This window comes from Pundamilia nyererei, unplaced genomic scaffold (assembly GCF_000239375.1).
Source record: "Pundamilia nyererei isolate P.nyererei 1_Seehausen unplaced genomic scaffold, PunNye1.0 scaffold00255, whole genome shotgun sequence".
Lineage (NCBI taxonomy): Eukaryota > Metazoa > Chordata > Actinopteri > Cichliformes > Cichlidae > Pundamilia > Pundamilia nyererei.
The window spans coordinates 548,238-568,570 of NW_005187656.1; the positions used below are offsets into that span (position 1 = coordinate 548,238).

At 41.7% G+C, this 20,333-nt stretch overlaps 1 protein-coding gene across 1 annotated transcript; it reads left to right on the forward strand.

Annotated features, from left to right (window-relative positions):
* Positions 1 to 3,545: 3,545 nt before the first annotated feature.
* pdgfba (platelet-derived growth factor beta polypeptide a) lies at positions 3,546 to 19,361 on the forward strand. Its single transcript, XM_005749816.1, has 7 exons — positions 3,546 to 4,434; positions 12,433 to 12,535; positions 14,509 to 14,574; positions 14,707 to 14,903; positions 15,406 to 16,486; positions 17,271 to 17,407; positions 18,354 to 19,361. The coding sequence occupies exons 1-6, from the start codon at positions 4,363 to 4,365 to the stop codon at positions 17,396 to 17,398; spliced, it is 1,647 nt and encodes a 548-aa protein (XP_005749873.1). The 5' UTR covers positions 3,546 to 4,362; the 3' UTR covers positions 17,399 to 17,407; positions 18,354 to 19,361.
* The last annotated feature ends 972 nt before the right edge of the window (positions 19,362 to 20,333 follow it).

Sequence of the window (20,333 nt, forward strand, 5' to 3'; positions counted from 1 at the left end):
TGACAATGTCAATGGGTACGCTTTTTTTCCCCAGAGCACACTTAGTATTTGATTAACACCAATCCTAATACAAAGTAGGGACCCAAAATAAAATATTTTCCTTTTCTTCTTCATGAAAACCTTGAAAAAAATACCAGATGTGACTCATACTTACCGCACAAGAGAGGGTGAGGTAGATGTAACACTAGCTAGCTTAGTTCTCTGGGAAGTTTAGTGTTAGCAATGCTAACACTTCCGACTTACAATCACTCACTGCTAATTGCTCACACAATGATAATGACTTGCTATATTATTGGAAAGATAATGGAATTAAAAATGCTTCACAAGGAACAAATACCACTTTTATGTTTTATGGCTAGCTGTTTTATGGCTAGCTTCAAAAGCTAGCCATTCGCTGAAGTCCACTGTGTGACATTTCCAGTTTTCTTCCATTTTCATCCTATAACACAGTCCTCTGGCTAATGAAACACCATCTGAATGCATCAGTTCATCATAACAATAATTATAACATTTTATTTACTAGAATGGAAATACATCAGAATATTTCACTGTGCAGGATGAGTTTATGGAGTTAAAAATAGAGCAGATATTAGAGCAGATGAAAATAAAGTATAAGTCTTCAGTGATCCTTAAATGCCTACTTCAGAGTTTATCTTTGCCCATTTTTCTTCATTGTGACCCCACTTGGCTTTAAACAAAGGAGAGATTTTTAACGATAACTCGTGTATCCCAACAAAACTTCTCAACTTTTGATCCTATAGGATATAACAGGAAAATAACATTCAATAGCCCTAAATGAGACAGCCCGCCAAGATAGCAGCAGGACAAGCTTCCAATGTTGTGTGTTAAATCTTTGACACGAGCTTGAACTTTGGTAGGAGCGCAGCATTTGTTTTCTTCATTCTACAACTGGCTGTGGTGAAAGAGGAAGTCAGCAAGAGGAGAGAGGGGATGAAATTTCCCCTTTTAATTAGATAAGGATATTAGACAGGAAGTTAATTAACGCTCTTACACAGACTCACATGTGCAGCAAGGTTTAAAAAAAGAAAGAGAGTGTGAGAGTGAAAGCAAACGAATGGTACGATAACCTTCATGTGGTACAAGCCAGATATGCTGTTTGAATTAAACCAACTTCAGCTACGAAATTTGAGGCTGAAACTTCCTTTGATTACTTGTTTGTTGCCGCTGGTCAAAGGAAATGAATTAGTCTTTTTTGTCCGTATTCAGTTTTTGAGGGGTTTTCTTTAGTCTGATCTTATTTTTGCAACCACGCGAATGTGGATCCTCCAGTAAACATATTTATTTCCAATTCATAATGAACACACAAAATTCTAAAATGTCAAAAAGCTGCAGCTGAATTTCTACGAACATTATTGCTAAGGATTGTCTTATTGCATTGGAGTCACACTGGGTTAAGGGGTATTTATTATTTTCTTCTTTTTTTGGGTTGTATGGAAGCCCCAAACGCAATTTCATTGTTCTTGACAATGACAATAAATAAATACTACTACATACTACTACTACCTTGAATGTCCACTTGAGACTTCTTTCGGAGATTTTGAGGTGACTGTCGTAATTTGGCACTATATTAAAAAAAACTGAATAAATAGAATTGAATTGAGTATATTTTCAGTGCAGCTCTGTTGCTTTTGTTTCACTGTCTTATCAAAATGACTTTGCAGGTGAGTTTGTGCCTCCCCTGGCTTTGACATGCCACAAACAACAGAGGCTGTATTCGCACATCTGTGTCCCCCAGTGTCACGGACAGCTGTGCAAGCTGTTCTGCAGTAGTTCACCTGCTCAAACACATGTGCGTGTGTGTGGTTTGTATCCTTCCTGTCTGACATACCAGGAATTTTATGCTGAACCTTCAGAACTGACAGCAAGCAGCGCTGTAAACGTGATACGCTTTCAAGTTGATACATGCACACAAACTGTATATGCACCATGCTTTCATTATTACATTTGAGAGGTCACACTTCATCCTGTCATTGACAGCAGAGTTATCCCAAGGTCTGCCAGTTTGCTAGTGTGTAAGTATACGTGCATGTGTGTGCATGCGGTCCAAGAATAGCTAAAGAGGGATGCCTGCTTCCTCTGTCTTCCCTCAGCAGTGAGGAAGAATCTAACGTGACTCCCGGCTTCCATAGTGGTCCATCAAGCCATGACCCCAAAATGAGCTTCCTGGAAAACATTCACTGTCTACAGCGAGAGTGCATTTATCTTCAAGTCACCAAGCTTCTCAGTTCAAAGCAAAAATTGTTTTTTCTCCCCAATAGAGCAGGATGACTTTCTAAAGGCCAGTAAAATAAAGCCCTTTGATGCTCTTTTTTAAAAAGAAAAAGAGAAACATGCCATAATAGTCCATCTTTAAAGCCTTGTAGGTAAAGTTCTGTACCAGAGGATAATGTAAATCTTACTAGTACTTTTAGATATTCAAAGTGCTGACGGCTTATCTCAGCAGGATGAAAAATAATTTGCCTGCAGTCCTTTTGAAAACATGTGAAACAAACGTGATAAGAATCAGCTTGTCCTGATGCTGCGGCAGTGTGTGAGGACAAACCAAGGTATTTTGCATATTTTGCACATTCTGACATTCTCGGTAGAGCAAGAAATCTGAATTTGTCGTTTTTTTAATGTGTCTGACAGACAGTCCATCTCTATCTTGGTAACAGGTGGAGTTCACCTTGTCTAAACAACTGAAGCAGCGCAGCCAGTGAAGTGCTTTCAAAATGCAATCAAAGGATTGTCTGGACTTTCTGCTTCTGTTTGGTTTGTGCTGTTTGCTAACCCCCACCCCCAGTCGTTCAATCTAAACTATAATCCAACCAGCAAATGCTTAGACTTTTTAGTGAAACTGTTTGTTTGAGCTCTGACTCTTAACTTTATAAAGCGGGCTGAATTTGCTGAACACATCTCTTTTCTCATTCTCATATTCTAAAAGTGCCGCAGTGGATTATCACTGAGATGAAAGGAAAAAATCCCCAGCTGAACCACACAGCTGCATTTTAATATATGGCGTAAAGACTTTGTCACCAAATATGACAGTTTGACATTATGAACACAGACTGAGACTGAGATTTATTCAGATGGAAATAATATTCGATCTATTATAGTACAGACTTTCCCTTTAAGAGCACCCACAGGCTCTTGGGTTTCCTTGCGACTAATAAGAAGGTGGCAAAAAGAGAAAACCGAACCCCCGGAGAAAATTTTACGACTTTTACGTCAATTGCAACTTGGCAACATAAAGATACAAACTTCCGCAGGAAAACCTTCAAAATAAAATTTTCCCACGCCGTATATGTTAATAAATGAAACGCTGTGTCTTAGAATTTAGTGGAAATTCGTGATTTGAATGGATTCCTACGTAGAATATCGCTATATCATGATAAATACGAGGCTGAATGACTACCAAAACACGAATAGTTTCTTTTTTAAATTTCAAATAAGATGCTTTCCGGTACGAGTTCATTCCATCAGTCGAGCTTGATTATTAAACTTCAAGCTGTTTCGATTCGGAAAAGCGACTCGCCGCTCGAGTCGCAATCAGAGAGGAGAGAGGCACGACGGGAGAGAACAACCTGATCCAACGGATGAACGATACGTGCGAGCGCCCGGAGGAGGAACAGACACGCAGCCAAGCACGAGACATAAAAGAGCCGCTATTAACGAGAAACGCGCTCGGGTTTTGCAGTGAGATAAACGCGCTGGGATAAGAATAATCTGACTTTTATTTCACAGCAGAGTCCAGAGAATTACGCGCGACGCGCAAGTCCAAGGTGAACCAACTTTTACGCACGGACCTTTGGAGATGTGGGGCTCAAAATGTTACCATGAAGTTGCATCATTGTTACATTTAACTGCAGTTTTGGAGCGAGAACTTGCGATTTAATCAGTTTTACTGGATTTTTTTTTCTTATCCAGAAAGTGGACGAATCGAACACCTTGGCACACGCGCACGAATCTTTTTATTTGCATATTTGGAGGACGTTATTTGGACTGTCTTTTGCATTACATGCTGATATAACAGGAACTGTGTAGCTGCATTTTTTGTTGTTTCCCAACACCCGGCGTTACGCACTTAGCGCACTGTAAGGTACCCTTGACGTCTCCCGAGTTTTCTAAAAAAGCGGTATGGACAGAGTCAGACGTCTAGCCTGCGCGTGAGTCACCGTGAGCAAACATTTGGACAAGCGGCGCTTGTAGGCAGTGACACATTTTGGGATATTTAACAGTGCGTGCTTTGCACCAGAGGTCAGCACACAACACCGGGAGGACGCTCGGTGCAGCCGGGGGATTGGACACCGAAGTGCTAAATGCCCAGCCGGTCGCTTGCGGCTCCTCTGGCTGGGCGGAAACATGAGGTCCTGGGTCCTGGTGCTGCTGCTGGCTGCGCTTTTGGCGGCCCGTCTCCGGCTCGGCAGCGCTGAGGTAAGACTGTGGGACTTGCTGGTAAATATTTACGAGAGGACACAGGTTAAGAATCAATATAGTCGCACTGTTGATTTAAGGATGATGGAGGTAGTAAGACCGAGGTGATCTGTCTTGAAAAGCAACCACAACAAAATTAATTTTGATTTAAGATTGGTATTTTATATTTGTAGCAAAACTTTTGTCCGCTTTTTTTTTAATTTAAAGGCTTAAACATTATGTCTGCGTGGGAAAAATGGTTGGCTTTAGGGTCACCCGTGAGACATCCAGGACACACTGAGAAGCCTGCAAAAGGTCATGAGTTTGAAACCATTAGCACGTAGATGTTTTGGATGGGACTGGCAGGGATATCTTTCTTATTCTGATCGTTACTAACCTGAGAATACAGTTTTCCAAAGGTAGGATTTAATATCAGTGAAATAACAGTCAACACGGTTGTGAGTTCATGTTCAGACTCTGATATGTCACATAGTGAGCCAACGTGAATTCTTGACTTGTGAGTAAGTGTTTGACATATATTACTCCCTGAGGTGATTCTGCGAACGGTTGGTGGATGTTTCCTGTTACACATTATGGGCCAAGTAAAAGAGAAAATGTAAAGTTTGTGTGTTTATATGGGTGAACCTGTGCACGAGTCTGTTCAATAATCTCTGTGTGCCTCTGCAGCTTGTGCATTATCTGCTTCTCTCTCTGTCACGTTTTGAGAAGGTCATATTCCCGATGTATTGAGCGTAACAGTGCCACAGAGAGAGCGGGGAAGCCAGGTTGAGGGTGGGCCCTTGGCTAGTGGCCCAGCATCAGGAGTTATACCAGTCTAAAGATGGAGCCAAAATCCATCCATCAACATAGCTGTTGTTTTTGTTGTCATGACAAATACACCAAGGACCTCTGTCGCCACACCTTTAAAATCATCTTTCTATGGAATTGATTCTTTAAGGATTCCCATTTTTCCAGCTGCTATGTATATCTCTGCGAACAGAAATGCATAGTTGGCCAAATAAAGACTGTACATGTATAATTACAGTAAAAAAAAAAACCAAACATAATGTGTAAATACCTTATACATATGTAGTAGTTGTTTGGACTTGGTGTGGACCACTTTAGCACATAATCATGATCACAAGAATATTTAACCAGCTGAGACTTCCCCTTACGAGATGGTGCACAAGTGTTTTGCAGTGTCATTCATTTGTTTGCCTGGAGCCCTGGAAAAAAAGAATTCACATCTAAATCACAAAAAATGTTGGCACCTTCTAAACACCCCCGTGAGTGTTATTTGAGTAAGGTCAAGCTACATTTTTAGCTCTGCTTAAACTCAACGATTAAGTTGATACAAGAAATATAGTGTCACAGTTAACATGCCAAAAGATCTAGCCCAGTGTTGCATGAATGTCACACTTAGTCATGTTAACACTTCTATTCAGGATAGCCTCCTACATGGTTAGCTCTGTCCAAGGCAACTCAGTACATGCATATATGCAGTATATACATTGTTTGCGTTGTAACACCGTCGAGGTGAATGAAAGTGTGACTAGACCTTAGTTGACCTGAAATTTTGTGTGATCTCCTTTTTACCAATCTCAGGTTCTCTTCCTCAAAACCACATCATCCTGTAAGGGTTGGAACCAACAAATGGAGTCTTCCTTTATACACTTAGAACATTTACTCTGAATAAACGAAGGCTTCAGTGTTGCACAGTTCACCTTTGACAGTGTGCTACTGCTTCAGAGGTTCAGTAACTTCACTGTGTTGAACCCAAGTATGGTGTGAGTTAGATTTGTGGCCCCTAGATTGTAGGCCAGCACACTTGGGTTAATTAGCATTATGAATTTACTTGTTAAGTCAGTGTATCTCTCAGTGTTTGGCCCACTCGTTGCAAAATGAAGTCTTTGGCTGTCTTAGTTTGGTCACATCTATTGGTGGAAAACACTTCAATCACACGGAGGTAATCCAGCTACATCGTGACATTGCAGGTTGATGTTATCAGTTAAACCCCAAATCTTTATTTTAATTTATGTGGCAAGAACTGTTTTTTCTGCCTGCTGTTAAAGGGTAATGCAGTCAAACTGTCACTTCTTTTGCATCAGCATGCATCAAACAGGTACAAGTGTGAATGCACAGACAGAGTTGTTACATTTCATTTTTAAAAAATCCATTTAAATGGAACTGGAGTCAAATACACAAAAGCCCCCACGCATCAGGTCAGACCTTAATTCTTTCATCTTCTGCTGTTCAAATCACAGATGCTGATTGGTGGCTGCTGAACAGGTTGTTGTCTGACTATTGTCTCTGCGGGCGAGCGGGGATGATTTGCTGCTGCTGCCTGTCGGCTTGATCCATTTTACATAAGAACAACAACTAATCTGCCAGGGATTTCATGGACTTTGTGTCCCGTGTAGCGGTGTGTGTATTTCTGTGGTGTGTGTGCACATCTGGATACGTGACCGGGCGTAGCTGTGTATGTGTTAGCGGACATATGTGCTTGTGTTTTTTTGTATTTGTGTGTACTGCAGAGGGGTTATGCCTCTGAGTGAGTGCATGTGTGTCAAATAGAAAAAGTGCAGTGGCACATAAGAGTATTTGTTTGTAAGCCTGTGCAGTTCATTTTTAGAGAAAAGTCAGTCTTATGTAATGCAGAATGAAAATGAAAAACAATGGAAATATTGTAGACTGTATATAAAAGATGGCAGTAGCCACTGCGATACCGCCGTTGTTTTGTGGGCTACCATTGGAGGGTCCAGCTCTAATATAGTTTAGTTTACTTTTGCAGTATTTTTTAATTTGGTGATGCTTTCTTAAGTTACAGTGTTTTGACCTCTCAGGGCCACCGTAATAATAATAATATATTGATCCCTGTGGGGAAATGCCTCTCTGCATTTCACACAGTGAAGCAATGGGCAGCCACCAATCTAGCACCCAGGGAGCAATGTGCAGGGACAGTACCTTACTCAGGGATACCTCAGGGTAGCCGTTCAGTGGATTTGAATCCCTGACCTTCTGATCATGGGGCCACGGCTCTACCTACTGAACAATCCCATAAAGATAATAAAGAAGTTAATAAAATAGCAGTCAGGCTTTTACTTTGAAACAGGTTACTAGCCCCTTACATAGTGAAGACTTATCCTGAGTGGTTGAAGTCTATTATTATTTTTATTATTTTTTATCATTAATTCAACTCTATTTGGAGTGAAATGTTTGAAATTGCTTGGGCAAAACTGTCAGGCCAAAATCCAAACAAGACTGCTGAGACAAAGAGAAGCAGCAGCTCACAAGTGAGGAGCTGAGAGGAAAGACGATCTCTCAATTTTGTTTGACAAGTGACTAAATGGCTAATTAAGTTATTATTTCCACCTTTTGGTTACTGTGCAAATAATGTGTGTGTAGAACTCCCTTGAGTTTTCAGTGCGGTTTGATTAATTTATTACGCAACGTGCAAACACAAGATTCACTTAAAAGTCGCCAAATTATAGAAGTGGCACTTGCTGTAATGATCAGACTTGTGTAGCTGCAGTCACTTTGTTCACATCTCCTCCTCCTTCTTATTCTTCCCATCTCAGCTCATCTCTTCTCCCGCCCGTCCGCTCCCCCTTGTCCTCATGTTGGCTCCCCATCCATCATCCGTACCCTCATCTCTGCAGTCATGGTTGGATTGTGTGTGTGTGGGTGTGTGTGTGTGTGTGTGTGTTGGGTGGCGGTCATGATCTTTGTATTCAGCTTGTTTGTATATTTGTGCATAAGTGAGAGAGTTCCCACTGTTGTCTTCAAGTCTATCAGTTTATTTAGTAGTAAGTTGGCAGTCTGCCTCATCTTTGATAAAAGGAGGCATGTGTTGTGATACCACGGTGTGATTATGAGTCAGTAGCGACAGATATAGATTTGCTGTTATTTTGTGTTTATTTTTTTCCAGGGTCTGTGCTTCTGATTCCGTGTGTGTGTGTGTGTGTGTGTGTGTGTGTGTGTGTGTGTGTGTGAGAGCAGTCAGCTGGCCCCATAATTACATTCCATTACACTTCGCCTTTCTCCTCAAACATTCCATGCAAGCTCTTTGCCTTCCAGGCTTCCTCACAGGCCCCATGCAGTGTGTTATCACGAATGTGTGTATGACCTCCTCGCAGACCGTGACATCCTATATACGCTTATTTTAACCCATAAGCTCAGCCACACACACTCAGCAGAAAATAGATTTGTATAAGCCAGGATATTTAATTTAAGCGATTTGAGCGATTTTCTGCTCAAACCACTGTTTTTAACTTGTCCTCTCAATCGTGTTCCTTATTTTTATAACCAGGGGGTTGTTGCATGTCCAAGTGAGAAACTATTCCCTGTCTCACTGCTCAGCTCTCTAATTTCTCTGTGAGTGTTTGTGCCTGCATGTGTTTGTGTGCATTTGCAATTAGCACTAGGGCTGTAATGAGAGCTTCTTGCATAGTGGAAACAGCCTGTGTGAGTGCAAGTTTGTGGCAGTGCTCGCTGGACAAATTTGGCAGACAGTTAAGTGGTTAAGCATCTGTACATAAACGGGAAAAGAGGGGGCGAGGTTGTGTGTGTAAGAGACTGTGAGTATGTGTATGTGTGTTTGCTTAACTAGGTCAGCCAGTGGCTCGTGAAAGTCATCCAGGTGTCCTGAGCCATCAACACCCACAAAGCAGACAGAAGGAGACAAAAGAACAGAAAGCTAGTCGGGGAAATGAACGTATAGGAGGCTATGAAATGATGATAAAAGAAATCATTCTGGATCAGACAGCGGATAGACTTTAAACAGGTGATCATCCTAAGGAAAACATTGATTTTAATTTTAATTCAGTTGTATTTATATAATGCCAAATCACAACATTAGTCACCTCAGGGAGCTTTATATTGTAAAGACCCTACAATAATACAGACAAAGCCCCCTTTTATGAAGCACTTGGTGACAGTGGGAAGGAAAAACTCCTTTTTAACAGGAAGAAGCATGTTGCAGATCCAAGCTCAGAGAGGGGAAGGGGTGAGGAGAAGGAGATGTTACACTGACTAATTTATTTATTCTTAGAGTGTATACAGTCATATCTGTCAGCTCATCTGAGAGACAGTGTTGGTATATTCATGACAAACGGGGAGTCTGTTTGGCAACAAAGAAGCAAACAAATAAAAACCACAGTGATCACTGAGCCTACTGTCATCAGGTAGTTTGAGAGGGAGCTAGGCCACTACACTGCCTCTTAGCTTTGTTTTGAAGCTTTAGAAAATCTTGTCCACTGATGGTAGGCTTGGATTTGGCTAATTGCAGGTTCAGCAGTCCAGCACGGCCTTACCTGGGAGGGTAGGGTTTCAATTGCTTGTTAAGTCTGTATTGACTTATATTTAGCCTGCATGAAGCACATGTAAAACATGTAACGGCTAAGAAGGTGGAAGATGGAGATGGAAGGTTCTTTATTGTGATGGTAGATATGGACTGATTCTTGTGTGGTGCTCTTCTACTCTTTTATACAACGTCTCTCATAAACACACACAATCATAAAAGGATTGCTTGTCTGTGTCCAAGTGCTTTCTATCAAACGTTCACACTCCGGTGAACAACTCAGGATTCAGTATCTTGCGTAAGGATACTTTAGCACGTTGACTGGAGGAGCCAGTCGAGCCACCAACCTTCTAATTAACAGATGAGCTGCTCTGCCTCTTCTAGATGTCTGCAGCATTAACATAGCTTTTCCAGACTTACAGCTTGCAAATCAAATATAATCAGAGTGAAGATCTGAATCTTTGCACTTGTGTGTGTGGAAAAACCTAACACGGGTGCTCCTAACAACATTAATGATGCTTCTGCTCAATTTAGGTGCAGAATTGTAATTGAAAACGGCTGCTTTGAAATGTAGAAAGGAATAAAGCAGAGAGGGTGCACACTGATGATGCCCCTCGAGTGCACCTCATCAGAAAGATCGGTTTACTGTTAAAATCACAAGAAACATCTCAAGTTTGGCGACCTTTGCATTTGCGAATAAGCTTCACAAAACCATAGGAGACACGTTGAGCAATTGGACAGTAAATCTGTAAAGACACAAGTCTGGTTTTACATAAAACTCATCTGACTAGCTGTGTCAGGAGAGATCCTGATCGTGATGACTGCTGCAGTTGAAGTGTTCACGGGAGACAAAACGGATAATATAAACACGTTTACGGCCACACATTTTTTCATCATCATTAAAGAGACCGTATCTACTTCGCTGCTTTCATTTTCCCGTCTCTCTCTGAGAGTTATCCACATGATCGTAACACTGCCTGATTTGTTTTGGCATTTTTCTGGCATGTGACACTATGAAGTGTTATTCCAACTGCTTGGAGATAGCGCGAACTTAGAGCCAACCACAGCAAAATGTGCCAATGACTTTTGAGTCATCCGCCTTTGATCTCGATAAAGAAACCACAAGGGTCTGCCCTTAAAAACAGCGACGCTGAATCCTTAATGAAATCGTGCAGTACTTTTCATTAAAACTTCATTCATTAATACATGACTTCTCTCTCTCTCTCTATTTTTTTTATTTTTTCGAGTAATAATGAGATTTCTTGCATAACTTAAAGGATATTTTTCATTCCTTTTTGTGTTGTTTTACAACACAAACTTCATGGTTTAGGCTGGTGGACTGCAACTGAACTAAAAGAACAAAAATGGTCAGGATTGATTCAGAGAAAAGGGGAAAAAGTCCTTGTGGGTAAACGGCCAAGGAGGGAGCAACAAACACCAATCACAACCATCATTTCCTTTGATGGAGGAAGCGAAAGTGGAGCAAATTTCAACTGGAGATCAAGGACTGAGATATTGTACGCCAGCCCTCGTGTCTCTCTCAATCCGCCAGCGCACAATTCTGTCTAGTTGTGTAACTGTTGTGATACATTTGCAACTGTCTTCTGCTGTTTCATGCACGTCAATCCTCTTCCTCATTTCGCATTGTGAGAAATAATCACCCAAATTAATTGAAGATCCGAACTCTTTAAAACACAGCGAGCCCGTGTATTCATGGTGTATATGTGTGGTGCTGTTTTCCCATGAATGCATTCTTTCCTCTACAAAGAGGACACTCCCTGCCTCCTGTGTAAAATAATAACTGTGCCACAGTTCAGGGTCAGGCTCTTGGACTTGAAACCCAGACTAGACCTGCATTTCCTTCCCAAACAAGACATGCAGCTAATTGCAATTCAAGATTGACCTTAGCCCTCAAACAGCCAATATAGTTCTTGTGCTGGTGTTGGAGTCGTGCAGGTTTTGTGACAAGGCACTTGACACCAGCTTTGTTTCACTAGCAAAATATCCACGCTGCTAATTGAGAAGGAAAAAAAGGGCAGTTTAGGTTTGACTTGCAGAGCTATCTCCTGATAGGCAAACATGCAAAGTGAGAAAAAACTGCCTTAAAGCAGATATCATAGTTTGTTCACAGATCCTGGGGAGTACTTCTTTATATAACTTTATATGAACATATGAAGCACCATTTCCCTTACTTAAACATGCCTCAACCTTTAGCAAAGTATGTGACAAGAAGGACGATGTATTTGGTGTGGAAGTCCTGATTTGGGACACACATCAGTTAAGTTTCCCATGATGCACTGAGTGTTTCTTCTTGACTCACCTCTTTTCATTCTCCGTGAGTTTATACACTACTCTGCATTTAGTCATTAGTTTTTTATCATTCATTTCTGGCTCTCTTCCACATGGTTCTGCCAGAGGTTTCTTCCTGTTAAAAGAGATTTTTTCCTTCCCACTGTCACAAGGTGCCTGCTCACTCTGGGGTTATCTATTGTTGGGGTTTCGTCTCTGTTTTGGGTATTGAATTGAACAGGATGCAATGTCACTTTGATTAGCGGCTTGGTAATCTTGCGTATCAAAGACACTTTGAGAAAGATGCTGAAATTCAAAAACCTCCACGTATCCATGTGTGTTCTATTTGCCGTAGGGCTTACCTCACAATAGAAGTTGTTTCCAAGCAAATTATTATGATTTACTACAAATGCTTGTGTTTTTCTCAACAGGGCGATCCACTCCCTTCATCTCTGGTCGACCTGGTGAGGAACTCTCCCATCTCCTCTGTGGAAGACCTGAAGCTACTTCTGCAGGAGGAGACCGATGCAATAGGTACTAATGACCACAACGCACACATGCACACACGCACACACGCACATATACAGAAAGTAATAAGACTGACGTGGAGGAGGTAAGCATTTGGGTGTAGCCACAGAACAGTTTGATGACAAGAGGAAAGATGGGAGGAGAGAGTAGCAGTGACCTTGTGTGTTTGACAAACTGAAAAGGAGAGAGAGAGAGAGAGAGAGAGAGAGAGAAAAGCCTTCAACACAAGGTCACTACATTGTTCTCCTGCTCTGGATTCCTCTCTTGGTTTTGAGTTATGGATGTTTGTATAACAGACACAGACCTCCCCCCGCTATGCCTGCACCCTCAAACAGAGTCCAAACTAAGTTGCCCACAAATGCGCACCAGCGGGTGATTAAAAAATTAATTATAGTCTTACCCTTTAGAGGACTCAAGTCACAGATACATATATTAATAGACAGACTTTTGATCATAATGCATAAATAAAACAGTGACATAACGTCAACCACAGAGAGGAACCAGCAATGGGAAGGATGCTCAGAAACAGGACACGAGGAAGTGACTCAAAGTTTGTTTTTATGGCAGATCAAACTATTTTTTCCCTTTTTTGGCTGAAGCCAGTTATTTTTTGAGTTTTAGTTTTATCAAGATTCTGAAATGACAAAGTACGAATGACTCATTTTACTGGTTATTTTTCTTTCTTTTTTTAAGCAATGCCAGTGTTCAAATTTAATTGTTCAGCATCTTAAATTCTGTCATGACTCAGTGGATGTTGGAACTCTGCTTCAGGTCTATCTTATTTAAGTTTGCTTTGTTCCAAACTTGAATCACTGAATTTTTCTCTGGTACTACTGAATGGTTAACGTTTGGGCTTTTCCCTGCACAAATAGGTTACAAAAGTTGTTTGACATCTTCAAAATGAGTGACGTAAGCCTGAGCTGTGCTTTGTATTTAGTGCAAATTATCCATTAAACTTTCATTGTGTATTGATAAATACAATACACAATAATAAACAATAATGCTGTGTTTAAAATCAATGAGGCAAAGAGTTGAACAGTTGAAGAGTTGACTGCTTTATGATGTGAAACTGGCGTAAACACCATCATGTGAAATGCTATTGTTACCATTCTTTTTGTTAGCTAAAATGCTAGCAAAGCTAGTACTGTTACTGTTAGCATTTAGGCACATGTTCATTAGCATTATGCTATGCTCAGAAATATATTTTTCTCAGTTTTGCATTTTCCATTTTCTCTGCAGAAGAGTTTCTTGTTATCGCTGTGTAAATATATGTACTCACTTTAATAAAAACATGAAAGTCTTGGCCCTCAGAAAGAAGAGATTTAACATGAAATAAAATGCTATCAGAATTAGCAGAATGAGCTACACAGCCTGCTGATTAGCCGACTAGCAAAAATTAAATGAGTCAGATATTAATATATGAATGAGGACGACAAGATTCAGCTCTCCAATCCAATTAGAAACAGACAAATATTCAGATAAAATGAGAAATTAGCCTCTGAGAACCTAACGATCTGCTCTCTGTCTGAACCAGGCAATTAATTTGTGCTGCCAAATAGCACTTCATACATTAATGTACTGCACGTAGACACACGGAGTAGCCACATGCAATCTATACCCAGGGATATAATTAGGGCTTAGAGGGTAGAGTGTGAAATGACGACATATGTGAGAGTGCAAACATACGCTCACAGTTCCATGCATGAGCTATATTTAACTGCTCATATCTCGCCTCAACAGTATTCTTGACAGCAGCGAGACAAATTGTAGCAGAAAATAGCCTAATTGTTTTAGTGGAGGAAAAAAATGGCTTCCTTTGTGTAGTGAACAATGAGTTTAGCTAAAAACTGCCCTAACGGACTTGCATGTTACAGGGTTTCTGTTGCCTGTGAAAGTGCTTGCTTAATTTTACCCAAGACTGCTATTAAGTTCACTGCTAACTTTCATCCTTTGATCCCCTCTCCTTTCTTCTTTTGCAGAAGAGGAAGAGGACGTGCATGATATTATCCCAAAAGGCACCCATGGTCGCTACATTAGAAGTCTTGGTAAGTTTCTGCATCTACCTTTTATCCCTCAAAATCATTTTTTTATTTTTTTTTATTTTTTTTACCTCGTATGCTAGTTCTACTATAACTCACAAATTCAACCATGCCTTTGCCTCTCTTCTCTCCTAACAGTGGAGGCGCAGCCAGCCCAGCAGGCGGCCTGTAAAGTGCGAACAGAGGTGATGGAAGTAACGAGGTCTATGCTAGATCGCCGCAATGCCAACTTCTTATTGTGGCCGCCATGTGTGGAGGTGCAGCGGTGTTCAGGTTGCTGCAACAGTCCACGGATGGAGTGTGTCCCTATAGTCACCTCCACCAGATACCTGCAGGTATGCAGATCATGCAGCTCCCATTAATGACTTCAGGGAGTAACTGAGAGTCACAAGTGGTTAATATTGTCTAATATATGGTTTTGGATGCACATTTACAGAATTATATAACATATTAGCCAGTTTAAAGGAGTACAAAGGCTAAAAGCTAGCCTAAGGTCTGAGTTGTGATTTTTATTTGATTGCCTGAAGTGACTTAGACTGACATTGTTAATTTATTTGCAACCTGAGTCTATGCATGACGCTTAAAGAACAGGTAAATCAACATTTTTTTCTTTTTAAAAAGAGAAAACAAGTCTTGACTAGGATCCATCAAATAGCCTGGAAATGCTAACGTGTCTGAAAGTGTCAACAGCAATTAGAGCTCTTTGCTACTCATTCAAAAACTTCCTCATTAAAAATACAGAGATAATTTCACAGTTTAGTTCTGTATTTCTGATTTTTTTAAAATCACAATCAGTTGTGCTAATTTTGTGATCTTTTTCCACCTTTTTTATACCAGGTGATAAAGATTCAGTACATTAACAAGAAGCCCCATTATGAAAAACCCATCATCCCAGTGGAAGATCACGTCAGCTGCAGGTGCCAGAGCCTGTCCTCCTTTTCCTCCTCATCTGTTCCCTCTAACCCCATTCCTCCTCCACCTCCCCCACAACAGCCGCCACTGTCCTCTCACGTTCCCCGGCTCGTTCAGCCCCCTTCACCCAAGACTCAGACCTCCAAGGCTGACCTCCATCGCCACGATGACCTAAAGTACAACCAGCAGCATTACAGTCCTGAAGAGCGTGAGCCGGTGGTGAGACAGTGGCAGCATGGCAGTTACACCCAGCTTGTACACTGGACCCAGCCTAGGGGGCATCAGATACCGCAGCCTGGGTTGCCCAGGCCGGTCAGCAGCTGGCCATCTGAAGCGAGGGCGGAGCACAGTGTCATGGGAAGTACACAGCAAGTGGGGCACGGTAGTGGGTTTGAAGGGAGCAGGGAGGAAAGTGGTGTGCATACATCACACAGTGGGGGCCAAGTGCATCATCCCGATCACGCAAAGAGGCAGCAACAGTTGTTAGAGCATCAGCAAAGGCATCATCATCATCATCATCATCATCAGTCACATTATCCACAGCAGTACAACCACGGAGCAACGGAGGACCGAGAGCTGAGAACGCAGTATCGCCTCGACACTCCCCAGTCAGACAGTGCCTCACCCCCTGCCAGCCAAACCGAGCCACCCAAATTTGAAGAAACCTCCACCCTTCCATTAACAACCATTCAGAAAGACTTTGTGACCAGCCAAAAAAGTATAGAGGTCACAAATCACAAACAGGCTGAGACTGAAACAGCCAGTCAAAAAGAAGGGAACGAGAGGGAGGAAAGTGGCTCAGCCAACAGCGGGGACTCGGCCACCACAGAGCTGGCCAATCAGGGGAAGAAAAAAGACTCTAATGTGACCGGTGAGGACGGTCACTTAACAGAGGCAGAAAGGAGGCAGAAACTTCTGGAGCTGGTACAGAGAGAACCGAGTGAGCAGACTCATCTACATCCGCTTCATCCTCACCAGAGACCAAAGCCAACTACATTTAAAACAGGTACTGTTCAGATATGTGTGTGTGTGTGTGTGTGTGTGTGTGTGTGTGTGTGTGTGTGTGTGTGTGTGTGTGTATAAACAGCATTTTTGAAAACTGAATTAAAAAACCAAATTGTTTTTTTAATACATTTTTAAGTGGAAGGTGTGAAAAGCAAACTCACTGCTGGACAGATTTTTGGATACACACCACCACCCTGGATGTGTGGATTGTACTCAGTGTTAACAATCATTTTAGTTTTTACTGGAAAGACATATCTTGGTGGCCAGTGCTCTGTTTTTTCATATTTTGCACCTTTAAGGAACGTGGTCAGGATCCACATTAAAATCTAGCCGGCTCTTTCTTTACTCGTGTTCCACTGCTCCAGCAAGTTGCATGCAATTTGACAGTCAAGCAAACAAATGCCACCTGTCACACAACTCCACTGTAAGTTTTACCTCGTGCGCGTTCCCAGGCAGGAAGCAGCTCAGAGTACATGTATGACTAAACAACATGGCCACATGTGTCCTGCCATTCTTCCTCAATCCCATGAGAGCTCTGCAGTCAGAAGGCTGAACTTCTGACTGTGGGAAAACCTGCAGGCAGCCACAGGCTTTGTTACACAGGCTTCAAAGTTATCTGGTGCCCTGCAAGGCACAATTGGAGCCACTGCACAATTTCTATACCATGTGTTAATTCTTTGCTTCACTTACTTGTGCAAGAAAAGGTTCTGTGTTCAAACTTGGCCAAACAACTGCAGAAAAAAGTTGACTCATTCTGTTTCTACTGCCTGTTTTATCTCTTCCAGCTTCCTCTACGGCGGCTCCCATTTCGCCTTCAGCCCGTAAAGCTCCGTTTCGTCCCGCTTCACCACGCCGCAGGAGGAAGAACCGCAAACGCATCAGCAAAGCAGCCATTAGAGCTATGATCATGTAAACCTGCGAGGTAAGATCAAGGAGACAGACAGGTTTAAGGGTTAAGAGAGAGGTGAATATAAAGCTTTGTAGAAGGGACAATATTGTTTAACGTGAGGGTGGTAATCTGTGCACTGGTACTTGGAAGTCTTAAATGGAAGCTGAATGGATGCTGGGATCGCTGATAAAATAATTGAGCCATTGTCTGTGAAGGTTCTCAGTCATCCAGGTCATCGTAGTCTAAGGAGCTTGGAAAGAAAAGCGTCTGGACTTCTTTAAATGGCTTGAAGACATTTCACCTCTCATCCGAGAAGCTTCTTCGGTTCTAGGGTCAAATGGTGGAGAGACCCAGATTTAACCCCTGTGGGAGTATCCCCCCTTAGCTCATGTGATTAGGTAGAGGATCATTAGGGGGTCCTATTCCCCCTCCTGGGGGAATACTCCCACAGGGGTTAAATCTGGGTCTCTCCACCATTTGACCCTAGAACTGAAGAAGCTTCTCGGATGAAACGTGAAACGCCTTCAAGACTAATTGAGCCATTATTTTAATTACTAGTGTTAATATTTTGTTCGATAAAACGCTAAATGTAAAAATTCTGAAATCCATCTGCCACTGCTGGGTTCTGTCAGTAATTAGTAATACAGGAATTTGTCCATATTTAGTCTTCAGAGTTTTGTGGCAGCCAGCATTTAAATTCAAGATTCAAGATTCAAGCATTACATTTCGCTGCGTGTTATACTTGTATAACTATGCATGTGACGAATAAAGAATCTTGAATCAGCAGCAGGCTTCAAAAGCTAATACGCAGAAACAACAAAACATAAATTTGGTAAAAGTAAGGGCAAACCTATTATGTAGGGATATGCAACATACCCTGTAACCCAAGGGTTATTAGGTAAATATTATATCAGTGTAGACAAAAAGCTGACAGTGAACGTTTGTGACTTATCCGACTTTTCTTTTGCCTTTCTAACAGGAAGATTTCAGCCAGAAACATTGCTCCAAAGGAATGTGGAAACACCAGAAGAATGGGTTTCTTAAACGTTGGACAGTCCGGACTGTGTGGACAGAGCTGAGGGTGCAAACAGTGCTGCTGTTTTCAATGGACGGCTTCACACGGAGTCACCTGCTCCAGAGATGCCGCGGCCCATCCAGCGTTAAGGATTTTATAAAAGTGCAATCATATGAACTCTGTGGACCAGAGGGTGTTTGACACACTGGATTTTATTTGGTTGAACCACAAGTCCAGCTGATCTGGACTGATGAGTGGAAGTGTGTGAGGTGCTGAAACAGAGTCGACTCTTTTTGCAGTTTGCAGCCATTGATTGGCGACTGTAACACCTTTCACTTCAACCTTGTGGTTCATCAGATGGAGAACCCGACTTGGACTTGGAAGTTAAGTGTTTGGGTCTCGATTTGAGACTGGAGACGTGGAGAACTGGATTTTTACACTGGGGTGATAACTGGAAACTGCAGAGTGCAGCTCAGGCCTCAATGCCAAACCTTACTCTTATCCTAAAATGTCTAAAGTTATCTAACACTGGAGTAGCCGTACACTGACCATACAACACTGACTTTAGAGAAGTGCTCTACCGTGTACTGTAGCTAAATATACTGGAAAATATCGATAACCTGCTCATTTTGTACTACTGCCAGATCAAAATGGAATGGAATAACAGCTAAATGCCTGCTTAGATAACCTGCTATGAATATCCACATTAAAGCAAGTCTTAAAGACCTGGCCTGTTAGAGATCGCTGTGAGCCAGTTATAGCCAACACTGTATTGTATAAATGCTTTTAGAAAATGATCTCCACGGGGAAAAAAAGAAAAACTTTATTTCTTAACTTATTTAAAAAAAGGGGGGATGTGAAATCCTCTGGTTCTCAAGTGTAATTATTGTTGTTTCAGATTATAATTATTGGTTGTACAACTGTTACTGTAATGAATGTTATTTTTAATATAAAATAAAAATATTGAATGAATATTTTGTTTTCACTTGACTGTTCATGCATGCATGAGTCTCTAAATGGAGGTGAACGCATGCCTAATACAAGTGCACGTTCACGTGCATGTTCAGCTGTGTGCATGCGCCAATAAATCAGACCGAACCGATAATCCTCACCCTATGACTGCACGTCCTGCAGCTCTGTCATGCAAAGCAAGGTAGGGGTCAGCAGAAATGTCTGGTTGCTATAGCAACTCATGGACGGCCATGTCAACAGAGGAGTATCGTATGGTGAAAGAGAGACGAGGGAGGGAGGGTGTCAGTGCAGGAATGGCCAGAAGATGAACGACAAGGGAGGGAGCGGGTGAGGGCTCAGCTGGGGGTGGAGTGGAGCAGAAATGGCATCCGAGAAAAAACAAGAAGAGAGAAGGAGCTGGAATGCAAACAGAAAAAAAATTGGGTAGTAAAACAATCAACTCATTGAAATATACAGTTGTGAAACTATAGCAAGTAGAGACAGCAACATGGAAACTCGTTATAAAGATGATTTAAGAAAGAAGCAGTTTAAATGTCATTCTCTTGTGTAACGGGGGTTTCCCCCTGCAAAGCTAATTTGGTCAGCAGATTCTCTTCTTTAAGGACGATGACTCAGCATGTCCTTTACCAGGACCTGACATGTATAAACACTTCATAATAGCTCACATGTGGCAAATTTGCCTTGGAGATGGGCTGCAAATCTAAGCTTGAAGATTACTGTGCTTAGCTATATTTAGTATAGTAACAAACAAGATATTGCATGTTTTTTTTTTTGTAAAATCATAGGAGAAAGGCTGAAGAGTCTTTCCACTTTCTCTAGAACATTCCCACATAAACCAGAGGGTGTACCTCGGTCATTGTAACCAGGAAAGTTCTTAATTGAATTCCAACACAAAGGCCCACTTCCAGACTGGCCCCTACATACCTCCCACTCAATCATGTAGTGTAACTCTGTGGTTTCACACTTGTAGCT